The sequence below is a fragment of the Phragmites australis genome, chromosome 11 (assembly GCF_958298935.1).
Source record: "Phragmites australis chromosome 11, lpPhrAust1.1, whole genome shotgun sequence".
Lineage (NCBI taxonomy): Eukaryota > Viridiplantae > Streptophyta > Magnoliopsida > Poales > Poaceae > Phragmites > Phragmites australis.
Genome location: NC_084931.1, coordinates 30,628,533 through 30,650,159, shown reverse-complemented (window position 1 = coordinate 30,650,159; position 21,627 = coordinate 30,628,533). Strand labels below are relative to the sequence as shown.

General features: G+C 45.1%; 2 protein-coding genes and 1 non-coding gene across 4 annotated transcripts; 1 reads left to right on the top strand and 2 right to left on the bottom strand.

Moving 5' to 3' along the window:
- Window positions 1-3,949: 3,949 nt before the first annotated feature.
- TRNAK-CUU (transfer RNA lysine (anticodon CUU)) lies at window positions 3,950-4,022 on the top strand. The gene has a single exon. It is a non-coding gene; the product is annotated as a tRNA-Lys (tRNA).
- A 4-nt stretch (window positions 4,023-4,026) lies between these two features.
- On the bottom strand, window positions 4,027-7,228 carry LOC133885289 (E3 ubiquitin-protein ligase APD2-like). Of its 2 annotated transcripts, none has more exons than XM_062324980.1 (10): window positions 7,046-7,228; window positions 6,838-6,944; window positions 6,592-6,726; window positions 5,791-5,893; window positions 5,296-5,370; window positions 5,133-5,218; window positions 4,901-5,044; window positions 4,707-4,779; window positions 4,326-4,629; window positions 4,027-4,237 (listed from the first exon to the last, which is right to left on the bottom strand). In XM_062324980.1, the coding sequence occupies exons 1-10, from the start codon at window positions 7,095-7,097 to the stop codon at window positions 4,162-4,164; spliced, it is 1,155 nt and encodes a 384-aa protein (XP_062180964.1). In that variant the 5' UTR covers window positions 7,098-7,228; the 3' UTR covers window positions 4,027-4,161. The 2 variants fall into 2 exon arrangements, with proteins under 2 accessions (XP_062180964.1, XP_062180965.1); XM_062324981.1 differs by having other exon boundaries at window positions 4,901-5,038.
- A 12,865-nt stretch (window positions 7,229-20,093) lies between these two features.
- On the bottom strand, window positions 20,094-21,383 carry LOC133883848 (uncharacterized). The gene has a single exon (XM_062323232.1). It carries the CDS (start codon window positions 21,226-21,228, stop codon window positions 20,365-20,367), a length of 864 nt encoding a protein of 287 aa, XP_062179216.1. The 5' UTR covers window positions 21,229-21,383; the 3' UTR covers window positions 20,094-20,364.
- Window positions 21,384-21,627: the final 244 nt, after the last annotated feature.

Here is a 21,627-nt window from a genome sequence, read left to right as displayed (position 1 = left end):
TCCTATTTCTTTCTTCCTCAAGGACCGTGGTTTGTTTCAGTGAAGCTCCATGAGTCGAAAGGTTTTTGGGGGGATTTGGTTTGATCGGAAGTATTTCGACCTGATTCGGAAGTTCTTGTTCTTAAATAGAAAGGTTTTGGGCACCGATCAAAAGTTTTTCTCACAAATTTGAAGCTCCTTAACTCGAATCAAAAGATTTTTTTTCCTAAGAAACGATACCTCAATCGGAGTATTTTGACCTGAACCGAGAGTTCCTATCCTTGAATCGAAAGTTTTGAAAGCTCCTGGCCTCCACTCAAAAGTTTTCCCTCAAGAATCATAAGTTTTTAAGCTGTGAATTGAAACTTTTCCACTCTCAATTTGAAAGGTTTGGGAGATTAGGAGACTCATACATGCTGGTTCACCAGCATTTGGCGGGAGGAGGGCACGTAGCAACCAGCGAGAGTGACCCCGAGCTCGCGCGGCAGAGGCCGACCGCGAAATAGGGATTCCCAAAAATAAATCCTCTAATCAGAGGACCCACAGTCAATTTTGATACCAGAACTGTAGATTAGGGACGCTGATTCATACTCTACTTTTATTTAGAAATCAGTACAACTAATGCATATATACTCTTGCATCACAGAGACACTCACACAATATGTAGCGAAGGCTGGAGATACAAAGATTGAAGATTCATATTTTACCTTTGTGGTTGAAAATATAGAAAATTAATAAAGTGACACATGTTAATAGTATGGCTAGCTTCAATGTAATTTGTTGTCACCATAAATTTTGATTCAAAATTGCCAGTGTCATTTGGTTATAAAACACATAACATTAGAAGAAGACATAAAATTATATTAGTGAAAAAGCAAATTATTTATGCTCTAAACTTGTCTCCAAATCGTATATATATTGATTTGATTCATATATATTTTGATCAACTATTAAAATTATGTGTTAACTCAATCAAAATTAGAATAGGTTTGCCTTGCGTATTGTGTTTTGCTTGCTGACTGTTTGATGCGACAACCTTAAGCTACACTGTCAGTGTATCAGGAACCGGGGGTCCCCGAATCCCGAGGCTAGGCCAGCCATCCGCCACATGGCGCCATCCCGCGGGGTCTCTCATGCAAGATGAGAAAAGATCAAGTCCCGGGAGAAGACGCTCGGGGCCACAATCGATGGCCCCCCGAGTACCCCAGTTCCCCAATGATCCACGGAATCCAAGTACCGGGAAGAAAGTGTTCGGGAAAGTGTACGGTCACCCCCGAGCACCCTAGTCCCCCGACGACCAGGAGAGCTAAGTTCCGGGAGAGAGTGCTCGGGGCTGCGTGCGGCAACCCCCCAGCACTCGGTTCCCCGAGGATCCGTACAAGTGTGCCCGGGAGAAAGTGCTCGGGGGAGGTGAACAGTATCCCCGAGCACTCGGTTCCCCGAGGACAAGGAAAGGTATTCTCGGGATAGAGTGCTCGGGGAGGTGAACAGTACCCCTGAGCACTCTCTCCCGAGCACTCTCGCACGAACATTCGGGGAACCGAGTGCTCGGGGGTTGCCACGTGCAACCTCGAGCACTCTCTCCCGAGCACTTTTCCACAGACATTTCGGGGAACCGAGAGCCCGGGGACTGCCACGCGCAGCCCCGAGCACTCTCTCCCGAGCACTTTCTCATTGACCCTCGGGGAACCGGGCGCTCGGGGGCTGCCGCACGCAGCCCCCGAGCACTCTCTCCCGGAACTTAGCTTTTCTGATCGTCGGGGGACTAGAGCGCTCGGGGGTGACCGGGCACCTCCCCGAGCATTTTTTCCCGGTACTTAGACTCTGCGGATCATCGGGGAACTGAGGTGCTCAGGGATCAGGGACTGTGACCCCGAGCACCTTCTCCCGGAACTTGGACTTTCCTCACCCCACAGGAGGGACCTCGCGGGATGGTGACACGTGGCGGATGGCTGGCCTGGCCTCGGGACTCAGGGACCCCCGGTTCCAGATACACCGACAGCCGCGCTCAGCGTTAGTTCCTGCCACGTTCTGGCAGAGAGGCGTGGGGTTATTAATTGCACGGGTCCCGTCCCGTGCCATCCGGCCTGTCTCAAGATAACGTCGTAAGGACCAAGGCGTTCCGTCTACCGCGCTGCTGTGGCAGGGGAACAAGACAGGGCGGGCACGTCGGGCTGGTCTGCGGCTGCCCAGTGGGCCCTCTCCACGGCGCCCGTTGCCAGGGCATTTATTGTGATGGATGACCGGGCGTGCGACGCATTTTTCACCCCCGGTCACTTCGCCTAGAGGAAATGATGACGCCCTTTCCATTTATGGTGTCTCGGAACTCGTGCCCCCCCTTTCGTTCGGGGCACGTTACGGCCGACGGGTACTTAAAGCAGCTGGCGGCATAAAACGAGGGAGGGTGAAGCTGAATTCATCTGGAATAGATCCTGAAGCATAGACAAGAACACAGCGCAAGAGAAACACGGCAGGGAAGGCTGAGCCCAGTCACAACACAGCCGAAGAACAAGGAGCCCCAGGCTCTTAGATAGATCAAGATTCTTGTAACCAGCAACATCCTTGGGGGACTTCCTCAGGACAGTTATAATATCCATATAGGAGTAGGGTATTACGCCCCCCGTGTGGCCCGAACCTGTCTAAATTCCGGTGCATTTACTTTTTCTTGCACTAGGTCAACACCCCCACCACCGGCCGTTGCATTCATTCCCATTTATTTCTCCGACGAACGTATTCAGGATCATCCCCCCGGCCGAATCTCTAAAAAAGGGTCTCTCGGGATCTCTGCGACTGGAGTTAATCCTCCGACATACACGATGATTCTTAATCAATTATCTTAGTAAGAATTTTATTTTTTCAATATTTTTTATTATGAATTTTATCTATTAATTAATTGTATTTTATATGGTCTCTTTATTTAGGTATTTGATTTTTATAATAATTTATTTTTTCTAGGGCTATATTTGATATGCATTCTTCTTTTTTTCTATTCTAACCCTAATTTCAATTATTATTTATTTTATTTTATTTAGACTCTTTATTTATATATTTTGCTTTCCAAACTGTATGGAAATTGAACTGTTAATTTTTTATAATTTTTAATTCTGAATTTAGCTATTTATTAATTATATTTGATATTGATTCTTTGGTTTAATCGAGATTATTAGATGCTAATAACAATGAGTGGTTTAAATTTTTTTTATTAATGTGGTAATTTCGTGAACTTGAGAGCGAACGTGGAGGCTCATTTTTCCTTTTAAATATTAAGATAATATATTTTCTATATTTTTAAATTACAAATTTAGCTATTTATTAATCATATTTGATATATGAACTTTTTGGTTAATCTAGACCGTTAGATGTTTATAACAATAAGTGATCTATATTTTTTTCCCGATTAATAAGGTAATTTTGTGACTTTAAGAGCGAATGTAAAGTCTCATTTCTCCTTCAAATATTAGGATAATATATTTTCTATAATTTTTAATTACTAATTTAGCTATTTATTAATCGTATTTGATATGGATAATTTTTAGTTTAATCTTGACCGTTAGATATTTATAACAATGAGTGATCTATATTTTTTTATTAACATGGTAATTTTTTGGCTTAGAAAAAGAACATGGATGATTTTTTTCCTTAAATATTAAGATGATAGACTGTATAGCGCTACAAGTTTAGCTTATGTGCTTGTTATTCCATTTGGTTTATTTGCCGCAGTTCTGACTTCTGACACATCCTGCAATCTTAAAACCTTGGCCAACTTGTCACGCGGTCGTGTAATCATGTTCCTAATGAACTTTGAAAATGATTTTTGAATGGTGATCGATTCTTTTGAAACAAAAGCTTCTCCAGACTCGACATAGCTGACAAAGAAAGTTACGCCAGAGTGCTTATTGACGCTCTTAGTACATAGTTGCGTCTTGAATTATATTGTTTATTACGTTCTATAATTAACGCCATCTCAAAAGCCCGTCTAGCTCAGTCGGTAGAGCGCAAGGCTCTTAACCTTGTGGTCGTGGGTTCGAGCCCCACGGTGGGCGTTCGTTGTTTACTTTTTTTTTTTTTTTTTTTTTGCTCCTGCCAGCCTTGGCCAGAAACACCACCAGAAGTTGAAGCACACGCAGCACGCTGGCCACCGGCACAGAACGAGATCACAAGAGAAGCCGGCCGTCAGGTCAGTTAGACAGCGAAGATCCTTCTCACTTTCTTCAGTTTCCTCCGGCAGAACGGGCAGCTGCTACCTTCTTCCACGATCCTGCAACACCGTTTGTATCCCCCGTTCAAGGACCCAACCTGTCACCATACGATAGCATCGCACGTGCGCTTCAAAGTCCGGATCATACCTCGCACCGCACGCGTAGCAGGTGGCGGAATGCCCGCACGGGAGGAAGAAGCAGTCCTTGGGGGCGTCGCAGCACACCACGCAGCCTTCGCGGCCGCCCTCCCCCCTTTCCTCCGCGCCCTCGTCGTCGCCGTCGTGCGAAACGGAGTCGTAGGACGAGCCCAGGCTCGCGCTGTCCTCCTCTTTGTTCGCAAGAAGTGGCGCTCTCCGGTCCGCACCGCCGTGGCCGCCGCCGCCTCCGGTGCAGGCGCCGAACAGCATGTTCAGTATCTCGTACAAGAGAAGCAGCGCAACAGCCAAGACGGCTGCAAATGCACGAGGGATTTAGTTGGCAATCATAGCACAGGATATGTGAACATTTTACCTCTGTTTGAGCTAGTACCTGATCCAACAACGTACACTATCCAGCGAGGTTCGTATGACACTTTCACGTATTGTTCGTCAGAATCCAGTCTCTGATGAAAGGTTACGTATCAGTACAACAGTGGGTGCAACTAAAGTGGACATGAACTTGGGTGTATAAAAAAAATGGAATGTGAAAGAAGCTGAAGATTATGAGTGAATGCTTACTGTTACCTCTTTCAGACCGGATGACAGGACTGCAACATTTTGTCCTAAAAATGGTAATATGTAGGTGCAAATATGTTGAGCCGGTGAGCATCTGTACTCTGCTCCAGTGGTGTTGTAGGACAAGGTCCTGAATCCGAAGTCCAGCTGCACCTGCCGAATGAAACCTTCAGAAGAAAAGCCAATGCTGTTGCACAGCATTTAGGAACTCCAGGCTTTCACCTAATGATGGCTACTTTACCGTTGTGTCCTGACGATCGTTTAAGTTGTGGACGGCAATGTAGTACTCAGAGGACAGATCGACGGTCTGCTCAATTGTTCCATTTCCTGTGGTTCGGCAGTCTAATCGCATCAGTATTTGGAATATTACTGAACTAGTTCTTAGTCGCAATGACAGTGCTTACCCTGCACTAAGTGCCAAGACACTGTGGTATTGTGTACTGATGGCTTCTCAGTCCACTGTATGAAGCTTTCCTTACCTGTATATGGAAAACCACAACACAACCAGATTTTAAAAGCAAAAAAAAGAATGGCGCCAAACATACAATGGATTCATTTTTTTTCTGATTTCTCGGTATCGGGGCAGATGAGTGGCAGTACTACTGTAAGTCTAGTCTCAGAATCTATGAACCTAATTTCTTCGATAAAATTCAGATGATGGATTCGTTTTTTTCAGATTCATCTTTTTTTTTTCCTTTTTGCGATTGCAATCAAGTCATTATTTAACTGATGCTGGCTACTCATATACTAGTTTATCAGCAAGTGGTGTATTATATGGCATCTTGCAGTTAAGAGAAACGAAGTTCTATGAACTTAGCTGTCAACCCCTTGGCATATCTTCTTCCCTCTATTCTTTTGGGACCAAGGATGGCTTCTGTTTATTGCTGAAGCTGTCTTACCTTGTGCAATGATGACGCAGAGTGGATAAGGCGCGTCAGTTTCAGACTTGACACTGTAAGCGACTTCTATTTGAGCTCCCTTGTTCAGGATATATACCCATTCCTGCACGACACGAAGGTAACACTAGTTAGAAGATAGACTCGGTTGGTACTTTCCTGACCGATCGGATCCTCTGCAGTTGAGAGCTACAGTAAAATACATTAGTACACTTCTTAGCTATCAAATGCTACAGTACCACTACGAAGTACTGTTCATCTACTCGCTTTCAATTGCTACAGTAAACGCATTGCCTTCTCCCCTCAGAGGATCGGGGTCCTGGACTACCAACGTTCTAAACTTCTGAAGCAAGTACTCTATGACGTGGCGGAGTCGGTAATCAAACATTGAGGGATCAACTTACCAATACTGATAATAATTATTAGATAAAAAAATATGACGTGATAGAGTTTGTTATTGTAGTTATAATTCTTACTTATTGATCTTATGACAGTACACAAGTATTTTGCCGAGGAATTTGCTAATTAACCGGTTCAGTAGCCTAATCGATAGTTGTATTAGGATTTTCAGCACAAGTGAAACTTGAAACAACTGGCCTATAGAAGTTATCGACCGTTTAGCCTCTTTATCATAGCTGAAAAAGTAAACAACTGAAGACTATTAAAGCATACTAGTAAAACTAAAACAAAGAGGATTAAATTTTTCATGACACCTTCGATCTACCATCACAACTAAAGAATAGTTCTGTAAATTAGGATAACCCTAGACCCTGGATTCAGAGACGAATGATAACGCGACAATACCCTGTGAGAGTTGACGGGCACGACGACGCGGCGAGCCTCCGACCACTCGGCCGGCACGTCCAGCGGCGGAGCCCCGGCCAGCCCGTAGAGCTCCAGCCGCCCCCCATTCCCTTGTGAACCTTCGTCGACCCTCACCTGCAATTCAACACGGAACACGGAATCACACCAGAGTAAACACCTCTTGCCCGGCTAGCTTACGCAGAATTCGACCGTGCCAGCACAGTGCTCAGACTGCTGACTGCTCACCTTGATGCCCCGCACAAAGACCGAGCTGGCCTGCACAAGCCGCGAGCATCCCGGGCCGACGGCCAGCTCCACGGAGCCGTAATACCCCAGCATCAACGCCATGGACGCTGCCCATCAGTGAATCGAAGAATGCCAGTTACAACACCGCGAATTGAGAGTATGATCACAATGGATACGATATTGAGCGAGTGTGGCTTGAGCAAGAGACAGAGGAAACAGAACGTGAGGAGCGAGACGAAGCAGAACGTTGCCGCCTCCATCGAGCCGTTGCGGTGGGCGTGTGATGCATGACATGAGAGCCAAAGGGCGCATAGAGCTTGGCTGGCGCGTTCCACGAGGCGTAGCGGCTGGTCTCACGGCACGTGCACGAAGCCACGAACTACCATTATGAATTTCTGACTGACCGGTAGGAGCGAGTGGTTGTTGAGAGGATTAGCAGGTCTGGAATTGGGTGGAAGACGGGCTCGGTTGTACCGTCAGCGTCTCAGAAAGACGAAAAGTTGGAGCCGTCGGCGGCCTATACGTCCACGTATCACGAAGGCGTATTTGATTCAGGATGTGATAACCTTTCCAACGCCATTTCCGGTCAAAGAGCCTTCTGAGCGGTTCGAGTCTATCTTTTTTTGTGTGTGTGGAGAACGTGGTTTGAGTCTCTAGTGATTAGCGTCAAATTTTCTTTTAACACCCAGCCCCCTTACTTGGGCCTTACATTAGAGGTTAAATTGGAGGTATGCGACACTCGAAAATCAAATCTAGGAGAGTTCGATTACATCCTTGTGTCTTGCCATCGAGCTCCGTGCTCGTTCGCAAGATTAGCATCATCTCATATTGCCATCCGATCATTTGATCCAACGGTTGAGTTTGAGACTTCGAGCTTTCATTCTATCGTTCCAGCTTCACCTCCCGCCATATATCGTTCAAGCCCCAACAATCTCAGTCTCGGTTCTCTTCCGCCTCCGAAATCGGCATGGCACGGGAGAGCGTGTGCCGAGCCGGCGCCCATCCGTAACGCACGAGAAAGCAACGTGCACCAGCCCCTTCCCGTCACGCCACCTCGATGCCACCACCCCGTCGCCCGGTCCTCTCGCTCGCTCGATCATTGCGCATAGGCGCAAACTCTTTCCGCTCATCAATTTGCGTCCACCTCCTGCAAGCAAGGGGGCGTGTGAATTCTATGCGCGCCGGCCCGCTCGCCTACGCCCAGTCATTTGCGCGCTGTGCATTATTGCGTGGTGAGAATGCAACCCCCAACCAGGGGAGCCTGGATTACACAGGTTAGGTGCGTGCCGTGGCCGGATTCGTGGACTGGATTGCACCGGGAATTAAATATGGTCGCATGAATAGCCAAGTTTTTCAGCAACCGCAACATCCAACACATCTACGGTTTCGTAAGGCGGTGTTCTATCCCGCTCTACCGGTGCAAGGATTTCACACCAAAAGCGCGTATTTAGCCCAGTGGCGAATGCAGTGGAGGCGTAAAAGAAGCTGATCTTCTTTATTCTCCTTTTTTCAAACGAGATTAACTCAGTTTATATTAAAAACTAATATAGGATCATACAGATAACAGTATCCACGAACAAAGACAAAAAAAACTAGATACAGCTAGAGATAAAAACAAGATACAAGCAGCACAACTAGAAAACTAAGCACAACCATTATATAGGACTCGGGCAAACACATAGTAGCTAAATAGCATAGCAACAAAGGTAGGGCTCACCACATTAGATCCTAGCAGCACAAACGAATGGGGTGAGGGAACCACTGTAAATCATTGGTAGGTCTCCAACCTTCTAGACTTCTCCTCCAAGTACTCCCAGATATTAAATTGGGTAGTATGACTAGGTTGGAAGCTGTTGCACCACTCCATAAGTTGCACTAGAGCTGCGTCACATTTCTCCTTGTCGTCCTCCTTGAGCAATATTTTTCACTTCTGCAAGTAAGAAAGACAGTTGAGAAGAATATTAATCGGCTTGTTGGGGAAGATCCTCTCAATCGTCATCTTGTTGCAAACCCGCCATATCACCCAGTACAACCCTACAAAGAGGAACAAACCCATATTTGCCGATAGATTAAATTTCCACTTGGCCAACCAATAGTAAATTCATCAAGGTTCCTAGGTTGTCTAGGCCAACCAAAGCATTTCCTTAATCCACTCCATGTGAAGATAGCAAGAACGCATTGGAAGAAAATGTGATTTGCATTTTCTTTATTGCCACAGATACAGTAGGCATCATTGCCCTTCCAACCTCTTTTTTAAAAGTGGTTGCCGTTTGGAGTCTATTGTTAAACATCTGTCAGAGGAAAACCTTAATTTTTGGAGGGGCTTTGCTTTTCAAAATTTTCCTACTGATTGTGCTTCTTATCCCACCATCCAAGATAAAATAGTATAAGGATTTAGTTGTGAAATTCCTGGACTTCTTCAGCGCCCAATCTATTTCATTGTCCAGCTCATCCAAATGAATGGAGTTTATCAACGTCATTAACTCCTCAACACTCCCTAACTCTGAGGGGGTCAGAGCTCTCCTGAAATTGATCTTGAAGGTGTCATTCTCAAAGCAATCAGTCACCTTGGCAGTTGCATCCGAGGTCATATTGTAAAGATCAGGGAATTGGACTTTAAGGGGTGGTATGAACCCATTCATCAATCCAAAATCTAATCATTTTCCCATTGTAAACTTTGTAGATGACCCCCATTAAAAAAGATGCTTAACCTTGTGCAGACCTTGCTAGAATTGAGAAAACCTTTCCTCTTAGAGCTAAAAAAATCCCCATATCTCATATACTTTGCCCTTAATAGTTTGCACCATAGGTCATCTCCATTATTCAGGATTTTTTAAATCCATTTCACCATTAAGCATTAATTCATCACTTGTGTGTTGATGATACCCATACCTCCTTGGTCTTTTGGTCTATATGCAGCCTCCCATTTGATCAAATGATATTTGAAAGTATCGTGGGCACCTCTCTAGAAAAATTTGATCCTAATAGAGTCCATTCTGCTATGGGTTCCATCATGGAGGAGATAAAAACCTATGATGTATATGGGGAGACTACTCAGGTGGGTGTTAGTTAAAACAAGCCTCCCCTGAGGATATGTTTTTCTCTTTCCAAGCATCCAGTCCTTTCCAAAGCTTTTGTACCAAGGATCAAAAACAACCAGACCTATACACTGATCATCAATTGGGATCCCGAGATATTTGATTGGCATGACCCCTAATTTGCAGTTAAGCATGTTGGCACATTTCTCTTTTGTTTCTTGGTCAACCCCAAACACAAAAGCCTCACTTTTGTAGAAGTTTATTTTAAGTCCAAACATCCATTCAAAATAGTAAAAATGACTTTCAGATTCAGAATGTTGTCCTCTGAGCAATCAATCATAATCACCGTATTATCTGCATATTGGACATGTGTAATCCTCTTGGAATAAGATGTTCCATCAGACCTAAGACCCAACCTCTATCTCTAGCCTTAATCAACATTGAGCCCAGAACCTCTACCACCAGGTTGAAGAGAATAGGAGACAATGGATCCTCCTGTTTGAGGCCTTGGTAAGTTTTAAAATAAGAGCCCCTTTGGCTATTTACATTAATGCATATTTGTCCTCCTTAAACAGTTTGCATCACCCAAATTGTCCATCTTTCAGGGAAACCCTTCCCAGTCATAACTTCTTTGAGGACATCCCATCTAACCTTATCATAGGCTTTTTCAAAGTTAATATTGAGAAGTAGACTCTATTTTTTTAGAATGTCTTAGCTCATGGATAATCTCATGAACAATGACCACCCCCTTCAAGATGTTTCTCCCTTTGATAAAAGCTGACTGGCATTCATCGATAACCCTGTCAGCCACATGGCTCAGCCTATCAGTCATCATCTTTGTGAAGGCTTTGTAGTCCATATATAGGAGGCAAATGGGCCTATATTGTCTAATATTTTTGGTCTAAATTTTTTTGGAATTAGAGTTATAACTCCATAGTTAAGTCTCTTGATATCCAAATTGCCATCATTGAAGTCTTGTAACATAGCATACATATCACCCTTGTTAACTGTCACATCCCAAAATGTTAGTTACGCAATTAGGCATGCCTAATCATAATTGTATTATGTTTTGTGCGATTTATTATCAACTTGAGTTTAAATGTGTTTCAAAATTTATGTGTTTTGAACCTTCACGTATTTCCCCCACATACATATGAATATTTGAGAGTGAAAATAACTTAGGAGCATCAAACCGCTCCCGCGGTCTGATTGAGGCTCCCTGTGATCTGACCGCTAGTACACAGAGCACCCATTAAGGGGATCGATCACACACACACACACACTCTCTCTCTCTCTCTTTCTTTTCTTTTGCTCTCTCACTCTCCCCCCTCACTCCAGCCTTAGAGAGAGAAGAAGAGATCACCTCGATGACTTTGACGACCGGAGATTGGTGGAGGGGACTCCCTCGAGTTCCCTGGAGGTTTCCCCGAGCTCATCCCCTCTTCTTTCTCGCCGGAGGAAAGTTCATCCAACCACAAGCCCATACGCCACCCTGAAGCCTGATCTCCAAATCAGAGCATCTTCGGAGTGGATTGGTCCACTAGAAAGCTTCCCTACACTAAGGTGAGGTATCCCCTACCGTTTCCCTGTCATTCTCGAGATCGAATCGGTCCTCATTTCGTTTAGACCTAAGTTCAACCTTAGCTTAGATCCTATTTGTGGAGTTTTCTAACTTTGGCTCGTGAAAGTTATCCAAACCACCCTAGAAGCACTACACTAGTTCCCTAGAGTATTTTGGTACCCTTTGTGGTAGAAGACCTCACCGAAGCCTTTGTCCGCAACCTTGCAAAGGTGCTGTCGGCATGTACTCGTGGTTTGACCACCATATTGGAGACCAAATCCTCAGTTAAACCCTTAGTCAGGAACCAGATCGTCACTAGGGTCGATCTGACCACCAAAGACCAAAACCTTCTACACATCGGCAGTCTGTCTACCAGTTACTCAAAGCCTTATGAGCTTAGGTCGCCTTATCCGAGGTTCGAACCTTTTCCAGCCCGAGTCGTTTGACGTTCTTTTGCAAATGTTTTCAAAACTCGGCGCTCTCTTAATACTCAAGCATGCATACTATGCACACTTTTCCATCATTCATTTATTTATTCAATGCGTTTATATTCTATTTAGAGAGTAATGCGACATCTTTCTTCATGGTCGAGTTGGACACCAGATCGGTTCTGATCGTGAGCGAAGCACTGGGAGTAGCAAGTCAAGCATCTAAGCATATTACACCCTTTAATTTGAATTGAATGGAATCTAAATTGATAAGTTGTCGCATATGTATGTTTGCATGTTGAGCGATGTTGATGTCAGACTTATATGGGTAGAACCTATATTGATTTGCATTACTTCTACCTTGAGTTGTTGATGATCCATATCCTTGTAGCCTTGATAACATTGTTGATGTCTAACTTAAGAGTTATTTGAAATGCTTAGAAATGTATAGATCCTCGGTAGAAGTCGAGCGATAGGGCAACCATTGTTCGCGAGCTTAGGGTTTACTTATTGTCCACAATAATATTGATTATGATGTTGGGTTGTATGAGATGTGAGAATGAGGCGAGATGCAGGCGGTGCTAGGGGTATCTTCTACACCGTAGGAGTTCCTCGGTGTAGTTCGAAAGAGGAACCTGGATGCTATAGACCGTTTGCATCGGTTAAGCACCGATCGTCGGTGTTGTTGACTTTAGCACTTTTTCGTATTTACCACATACTCGGATATGAGACAGGTAAGCTAAGTACCATAAGTCGTCGCGTTCATTTGACGTATGCTCCAAGGGTGTGAGCAAGGGCTTGTAAAGGCACCGAGAAGCGCCGGTAAATCGTAGTACGTTTGGGGTCTCGGTGGCCTCCACATACATCAGGCATAGGGACAAAGGTTCGGGATGGGTACGTAAACGGTTGGTACGTGAATCATCACTCGTAGCTGACGGGTTGTGTAGGCGTTGGTCTCGTGTCGTGTTGGTCTAGGAGTACCCTGTGCATGATGTAAAAATCAATTCAAATTGCTGCACTCTCGCTTATTGAGCAAGATTCTGTCCATCTGCATCGGTCGTAGAGTTCTAACTTTAGAGTTTTGGTATAACATGTTGGTTATAATGGGTGATGGTAGTTGTTTATATGAGATGGTTCCACTTACTTTTATGTGTAAGTGGTTGGTTAAAAGGTAGAAACATAGTTGTGGTTTAGTATAGGTACTCACACCTAGGTGTTAAGGTTGCTTACGCATATGAATTTACTTAACTTTGTGGCATACTCCTTGCTAATGACCCAATTGCATAATCCTTAGAGTCGGGTTATTATATGTACCCAATATAGATTAAGTCTTGCAAGTAACTTCATACTTACACTACTCGTTCAGGTTTGCAAGTGAGGAAAGATTAGTTGTCGGCTACTTCATGTCTGCCATGCTAGCGGCGGGCAAGAGTAGTGCTATCTACTCGAGTGGCGTGCTTTCAGGTGGAGACTAAGGGCATATGGCTTCATCTAGTTGTTGTTCATAGATTTTACTTTTCCACTGCGTAATATGTCTATAAAGTGTTATAAATAATAATGCTTATAATATAATTTAATTACTCGCTTTTTCTTAAGCTTTGTTGTGATGCTATATGTTGGAAAGATATATATTCTGATCTTGGACACAAAACACATATCGGGACTACTAGGATGGTATTCCGGTTAATCATCATGGTCGTGATTAAGCAAATGATCATCCTGATTATTAATTAGAATACTATTTGGATGGTTCCCCACAATAACATACCAAAATTTCTGGAAAAAAAGAAACACTAAACCCATTAGGACCAGAAGCAGAGTCGACCCCATGGTCTGGATTGCCCTGTCTAAGTCCTCTCTCTTAAAGGGGTGCTCCAAGGACTCCTTGTCCTGAGGAGCAACTTGCTCATTCTAACTTTAAAACTGAAGCTTCAAGTGGATCCCTCTATCTGGTTGGGAACCAAATAAGTATTTACTCCCTCACACCCATGAAGATTCCACTTGAATGCCCCTTTGTAGGCAACCATTGCCAAGTGAAAGGGATGTGACCAGAAATGTCAGGTAGTTCCTTTCTAGTGAAATCATTCTTAGTGGTCTCTTGTAACCCCACAACATCCAATATTTTCTGAAAATATAATCTTGAATTTGTTTTCTTCTAGATGGTTTACCCAGCCCTCTAACATTCCAAAATAGAGTTTTCATGAGCACTCTTGCATCTTCTAGGCTTAGGAGCATATTTATCCAATTCTAAGTTCTTGTCCTTCACTGCCTCATAGCCCTTGGTAGTGTTATCAACGATCTCCATAAGCTCAACTGAGTTTCCTCCCTCACTATGAGAGGAGGCTTTCTCAGCAAGCTTGGCTAAATACTCCATGTAATTAGCTTCTATTATGGCTGCCCTAGCCCTTTCTTTTGACTTAAATGTTGAGATAAGTTCAGTTGGATTATCTACTTCTACATCTAGTTTATTGATAACTTCAAAAAGATATATATCATAAGCATTATTCAGTACAGTAAATGGATTGTTAGAGGGAGTACCTGTTTTTTCAAGGTTCTTGACTCTCATTCTGTTGATGGCCTTCTCTTGGATGGGGGACCCCATACCTAGGGAACTTCTTTCTGAACCTGGTGGCAATAGCAGTTTGTCTACCACCTCTAGTTCTCCTTTTGACTTGCTCTCTCGAGATGGTCCACCCTAGATCTTCTTTTTCAGAGTTAGAGGACACTATCTGAGTAGTGTCCTTGTCACATCTGTCAAGCAGAGTCTCCTCCATGGAGGCCTTGACTGTGCCCCCCTCCCTATCACACTGTGTTGGGGTATGTTCCATGTTGTTCCTAGTTGCATCATCCCCAAAGCTGTTATTGTGAGGAAGATAATCTCTTTCTCCAAGGCTAAGAAGTGCTGGCCATTTATTGGCCTCCAAGCAGTGTGCTCCCTCCCTACTGTGCACCAAAATGTGGCCATCAAGAATCACATGTTCCTCCATTACTTGTTCCTTTTCTCGGGCCTCCCTTCTGGACAGATTCAGATCAACCTGGGTATTTGTACCCTCCCCAATGTCCTTACCCATGGTACTGAAATTGCCCTCAGGGTTCACATCCACCTTGTCCTGATCCATAAAAACAGGGGTGGATTCGGCAATAGATTCCTCATGTCCCTTAATAAAAAGCAGAGTTGAATCCCCTCAATCTCTATGTTTTTCTCAGAAGTAGTCTTTAGGATGACCTTGCCTTCTAGCAAGGGCTGAGAAGATAGAGGGGCTTGAAAATCCCTTGTAGTCGAGTATGGCAGCGCCTTGGCCCCCAATTGCATGTGATCTTCCCAAGTCATGGTGATCCACACCTTGGGGTCAAACATAGCAAGAGGTATGGCTTGCACAACCTCTTGGTTGCCATTATTTTCCTTTGGTTGTTGCTCCTTCTTCTTGGCATCTTTTTGGGTGTCTTATTCATCTCAGTTTCAACACCTTCCCAAATAGAAGAGTCATCAAATTCACTTTCATCATCATTGATGTCATCATCTTTGGGTTCATCTAGTTTTGGTCCCTTTTTGGGCCCTTTACCAAATAGTCCTTCAGTCACAAACCTGATGTCATGCCCCTCCCTGTCAAAATATACCCTGACAAAATGTCGAGTTTTATAAGGGTTCAAGCAGTTCACCTTGACCTTGACTGGGTCCTCCCTAATCAGGCTCAACTCATCGACAACTTGGGGCTCAGCTACTATAGATGTGATCTCCTTGACCACATCTTCCTCCTGAGCATAAACTGGTATTACATACACATTGATCAAACTATCTGCAATATGTTCACCACGGCAGCATCTCTATCATATCTAGATAATTTAACCTTGAGAGATCTCAATTCCATCGATATCATTCTAGCCATGGTGTGCAAGGCCTCTTTACTAGGGAAAACAACCACAAAATTGTTTGTGTCCAGTTTCCTGACATTCCAATCCTATTTTGGGTCAATCATAAACTTTAATTCCTCTTCTAATTTTCTCACGGTGGGTTCACCTTGAAAAACCATGACCAAACTAGAGTTGAAAACTGCTTTTTTTTTCTTATCATTACCAACTTTTATAGAGTAAAACCAAACATTCTGATTTTTTTTTTGTTGTTGTTAACTAGACAATCAACCATCATGTGACTAGATTTTTTGCATTTGTAGCAAAACGGTTCATTGTTACAATGCATATGATGATGACCAACAGTTTGACATCGAAAGCAAAGCATTTCTTCTTCAGGGGTGATGGGTTTGGGGGATTTACCTTTGGGATCCTGGCGAGTGTGGTCAGTCTTGGGATTGTCTTGGGACCAAGAACCCTAACCTTGGGAAGAACCTTGGCCTTCCTGCCATCATGCAGGTGGGCCTCTAGCACCATCATGATCGTCTTGTTCGGATATTCCACTTACGTGGCCTCTTTGGTCTAGCGGATTGCCTTCGCGTCCTCCTTGACCACGGCCGCATTGACCAGGCAGACGACCGTCGCGGCCATCTTGACTGATAGGGCAGCTCCCTCATCCCCCTTGGCCAACGTAGTCCCAATCTTTACATGTGGTCTGGTAGCAGCCTCCTTGGCCTCTAGAACCTTGAGGGGGGAAACGGAGAGAACATATGTGGGCGAGGTCAAACCTCATTGGAGCTTGTTTTGCAAATCTTGCTCGCGTTTGAAGTCTGGCTCCAGCAAATCATCCTCCTCTATCTAGTCTTCCTCTTTCCTCCTCTTTTCCCGTGCTGGTCCTGTTGGCCTACATTCATCTTCCGATTCATCGCCCCTTGCAGAACCGCTTGTAGGAACGATTTCTCGAGGAGTGGAGGCTCACTGATTTTCTTCACTCTGCGCGCAGTAGCTCCTAACCTCCGGATCTCTGCCGCTGACGCTAGGATGCCAAAGCTAAGAATGACGCTTTGTTTCGAGATCTAGATCCAAGGTTTCGACATTATCCGGACTGAGTGGTTAAATATCCCCTTGAGAGAGAGACTGGCGTCTCGCGTGCCTGCTCCTATGTGCTCAGGCTTTGACATGTCCTTCCACGAGCCCGGGCCTAGGATCGGTCCAATCCAGCCCATATCCAAATCATTGGGCGATTGGGCCATTCTCGAATCCACTTGAGACCTCATCCCCTTTGCTCCTTCCGGCATCCTCATCGCCGGAGCTTAAGACGATGGGGGCAACATCCTAGATTCCTCCGGCTCCATCTCCATGCATTCAAGGTCATTCTCCTTGGATTTCGAAGCGAACATGGACTGTCGAAGCTCGGCCGCCATGGCTTTCCTCTCCACGAGGACGAGCCATTTAGGTTCGGCAGCGAAGGACCCGGATGACGGAGAGGCGAAAGAATGTCCCACTCTGTTGCGTTCCACCTTCGACCTTGCGAGTGATAAGTTAATGGGCTCTACAGAGTAGAATCCCCAAGCCCCCCATGGACACTTGGATTCGAGGTTACAGACAAGCAGCATCGATCTCGCTGAATACGAAGCCCATGCTCCCTCTGCCTCCTTTGAACAGCGTCGATGTCCCCCTCCCATGGGGTGATCTGATTGCGCCCTATTGCGTACTCGTAAGCCAGCACGCCAGATCTGGTGGCCACCCCCGCTGCAGGTTCCTTGCCCTGCAGGCGGTTCGTGGTGGGATCCACCGTGAGGGCGCACGCGTTCGCCCTCATCTCTGGCGCCAGTCATCCGCTTTTGCTCACATCTCTCTATTCTAACTCTCTCCAAAACAAATCTAAATGTTCTGACCACTTTCACTTTATTCTCCTTTTTCTCCACCTCATCTCCCTTCTTTTCCTTATTTTACAAAAAAAAATAGAGAGGGGATTCGATGAGCTATAGGGAAGTGGCAGCCGGTAAGGGGCTTAAGCCCCTCCCGCTCCGGCCCTCGCCCCCATGAAGATCCACCCTTGTTGCGTGTGATATTTCTGATGTCTACAAGCCTTTCGTGGACATGGTGCTGCATACGGGGATGACTTCCTCTCCAATCCACCACGCATGGAAGACCGAAAACATACGGAATTCTTGGGTTTTTCCTGCTTTCGAAATTTCAACGATGGGGTTGATAATTACTAGCGACAATGATTCGTGATAATTTGCTCGCAATGTTGACGCGACGTGTGGCGATTTCTTCGATGCGTGAGCGAGGCTGAAACTGGATGGTCAGTGATTTGTTCGAACTAATTGCGAGGCAATTGATGATCTGTGGTCCTGGCTCAAGGAAACGTCCCTTGCCGTTTGCCTGTAAGTGTGACTGTAGGTCCGAGAGAACCATCAGAATTAAATTGTCCGCTACTCCGCTTCATGATGACCTTGGAATTACGAGAGAGTCTAAAAGAGAAGGAAAGCTCACGATCACCTTGAAATGATAGCTTCCAAAAGAGAAGGAGAGCTCATGATCAACTTGAAAGTCAGTCCATACAGACACTGCTACACAAACTGAGAAACCGGACATGCAAACTTGCATACGTTCCTGAGGCAATTTGTGAGCTGAAATTTGCATGCAGGAGTATCACAAGTTCACAAGCATAAACTAAGCCAAATAGAAAAGGCATATGATACACTACCAGAGATCAAACACAGTAGGGAGTGCAACTTTTAAAAATTAAATTGAGGTATCAGTTCCTCTGCAGTCCGAAAATGAGATGTTTATCTCATTCTCTGCACTTTCTTTGAAAAACAGCAGCCCCGCTCAACTTGTGAAACTTAAGACATCTGGTTCCAGGCAGCTATCAGTTCCTTCATTTCTTCATGAACGAATAAACTAATAGTGGACGGACATTATGCTCTGAACTTTAAACTTCCGTCACGAATAAGGGAAACAATCCATACTTCTTACAAAAAAGCACCAGAAATATTATTGCACTGGCTGGAAATCATAGATCGAAAATACTACCAAGACAGTGACTTTTTTTTCAACAGAAATACGACAAGTGTCATATCCTCACTTACTATAATTATTATTACTAATATGATTATGATTTAGGCCACGTTTAGCAGGTTCACTCAAAGATCCACTTAAGATCTGGAGTAGGGGCGAGCCCAATAGGGCTACCTGGTGCACTGGCACTAGCGTCCTATTTTTTTTATCATTTGTAGGTTCACATCCTACCTTTTATACTTCCCGGAAGTGTATGCCTCATTCAATATATGTTAGAGTAGTGCACCAGAGTGGATTAGACTTTAATTTCATCTCTAGTCTTAAGCTTGTAAATTAGAATAAAGTGATTTAAGTCTCTATATTTAATCTAAAATTAAAATAAGATAACTCAACTAAACCACCATAATATACTCACAACTTCAGTTTTATAAATTTTTAGAGCTAGAGACGTACAGTTCCAATAATTCTTAAAATTAGATTTTTATCAAACATGTCCTTACGAATAAGGATTTGCTTATTTCTTACAGTTTCTGTCTTTCTAGACAAAACAACATGAACCCTTTTTTTCCGCCACAGGTAGTATTTCACGGACTCCAAATGCGTTAGAAAATTGCGATGCCATTCTTTCGGTTCATGCGTGAAAATCCGTGTGATTTTTAGTAGGTGATGCATGCAGTATGATATGTGCATGCATGCGTGAAAACAGTACGACCTCAAAATGGTGCAGGATATGTGCAGTATGATAGCTTGACAAGCAGGTACTATACACACCAGCGATATCTCTCTCTATAGTGTGTACTTTTTTAAGGTCTATAGTGTGTACTTGGCTACTGCTATATAGGCTAGTACCAAGTGGGAACTAACGTGATGCATATATGTAGACTGTCCCATTTTGTTCTCCGAAGTCTTGACACAAATTCAGTTTAGATTTGGCAGTGACTTCTCAGCGTGTACCGATCCCCAGCAAAGCGGCACAACCACCAGCAAGCTAAACGAGCGGTTCTTTTTCACGTGCCCACGTTACTTTGCTCACGCCGCCCTCATGACAGACCCACTTTTATTTCTAGATTTTTTTTTTCAAATAAGTTTTCGGAGCAAATTCTTTCTCAAAACTTTTCTCGTTAATTTTTTCAAAAAACTTATTCGAAAAATATATTCAGAAAACTTATCTTGATAATTTTTTTGAAAACTTTCGAAAAAATTTGCGGAGGGAAAAATTTTCTATAAAGAAGTTGCGAGTTATTGTACCAGCGCGCTCATAAAATAGCACAGTCCAAGAATCCTAGCTCAGTGCCCAACTTGAGTTCATCGGATGCATCTAATAAATATGCACAATCATTTCACCACATATTTAGGACTCAACTAGGAATGTAAAATTAAAATAGCCAAGTTTAACAAGCTTATAAGAAATGAACAGGTTCAGGAACTGTGTTTCAAAACAACAAAAATCAAGCATACTGCAACTGGATCGTGTACATCGATTATCAAAAAGTAGGAACGTTCATGCGCACATCGATCTATGCATGTACTCTTATATAATAATCCATGCATTGATCATGATCATGCATGAACGATTCACAAGACTGGAGGCCGTATTCTGCTCTGCTCTTCACCCACTAGCTTATCTGACCCAGTAGTGCGTCGTGCTGCGCTGCTGCTGCTGCGTGCGCAGCTGCTCGTGGAACCACATGATGAACTCGTCGGCGCGCCTGTCCACCAGACCCCTCCCCTCCTCTTCGCCCTCCTCCCTTGCCAGGAACGGCGAGTCCGTGATGCGCACCTGCCGCGGCGCCGGCCCGATCGACAGCGCCGGCCACGCCACCGCGCTCTCCAGGTCCAGGTCGGCATCGTCGTAGTCGACGTCCGTCGCCTCGGCCGCCTCCTTCACGTCCATCAGCTCGAACAGCCTCGTCACCGCCGCGGCCGATCCGTAGCTTTCTATCTCCGGCACCGACGAATGGTCGTGACCATCGGCGCCGTACTGCAGGCGCAGGCGCCGCTGCTCGCGGCGGCGGCGCTTGTGCAGCGGCGTGCTCTTGCAGCTGAACTGGACCTCGCGGGGACGGTACTGGTACTGGCACACGGCGGCGGCGGGGTCCATGGACCGGCACGATATGGAGGAGAGGGAGCCAGCCGGCGCAGACGACGACGCGCGGCGGTGGCCGTGGCCGTGGCCGCGCGGGTAAGGGTGCACCACCGCGGCGACCGGGTCCATGGACCGGCACGACAGCGAAGACAGGTACGTCAGCGCCGGGTGCAGTTCCCGAGCCGCGGCGAGGCTGCCGCGGTGGTCGCGCCTGCTGGAGAGCAGGTGGTGCAGGTGAACGCCGAGCGCCGCGAGCTTGGGCTGGTGTTTCTTGACGAGGACGAGGTAGACGGCGCGCATCACGCGCCACAGCTTCTTGGCGCTCACCGCTGGAGCGCCATCTCCAGGAGGACATGGGCCACCACTCGACTCCATCGGCGACGACTGATCACTGCTCATCCATCTCGGCGTGTACTCTTTTCTCGTTTTGTAAAACTCAGGCGTCCTTGCCCTTGTCTTTCACGACTAGCTTGCGAGTACTACTCCTATCGGTCTATTTCGTTTATGGCACAGGATGGAAGGAGAGTGAAGGAGATTGGAGGTATTTAAAAGGAGAATGGTCAGATTGTCAGATCAATCTTGGCATTAACACAGGGCAGAATTATTGGTGCAAACTAATACGGAATGCCTTTGTATTGTACCTTTTGTGTTTGATTTGCTTGATTCATGATTAGGATTTGTTCCCACGTGCTTTCCTTTTAGCATGCTGGAGGGTCGGCACGAGTTTGAGTATCCGACCAAATCAAGATATTATTTTTACAAACCTATTACAACACGTAGACTCAGTCACACCCTCAC

What these genes read in the sequence shown, in the direction of transcription:
- LOC133885289 (XM_062324980.1), bottom strand. Translation starts at nt 7,097, where the DNA reads ATGGAGGCGGCAACGTTCTGCTTCGTCTCGCTCCTCACGTTCTGTTTC. An exon ending in TCTTTGTGCGGGGCATCAAG is followed by an intron (nt 6,727 to 6,837) that starts GTGAGCAGTCAG and finishes GTTGAATTGCAG; the next exon opens with GTGAGGGTCGACGAAGGTTC. An exon ending in CTGCGTCATCATTGCACAAG is followed by an intron (nt 5,371 to 5,790) that starts GTAAGACAGCTT and finishes TTCCATATACAG; the next exon opens with GTAAGGAAAGCTTCATACAG.
- LOC133883848 (XM_062323232.1), bottom strand. Translation starts at nt 21,228, where the DNA reads ATGAGCAGTGATCAGTCGTCGCCGATGGAGTCGAGTGGTGGCCCATGT.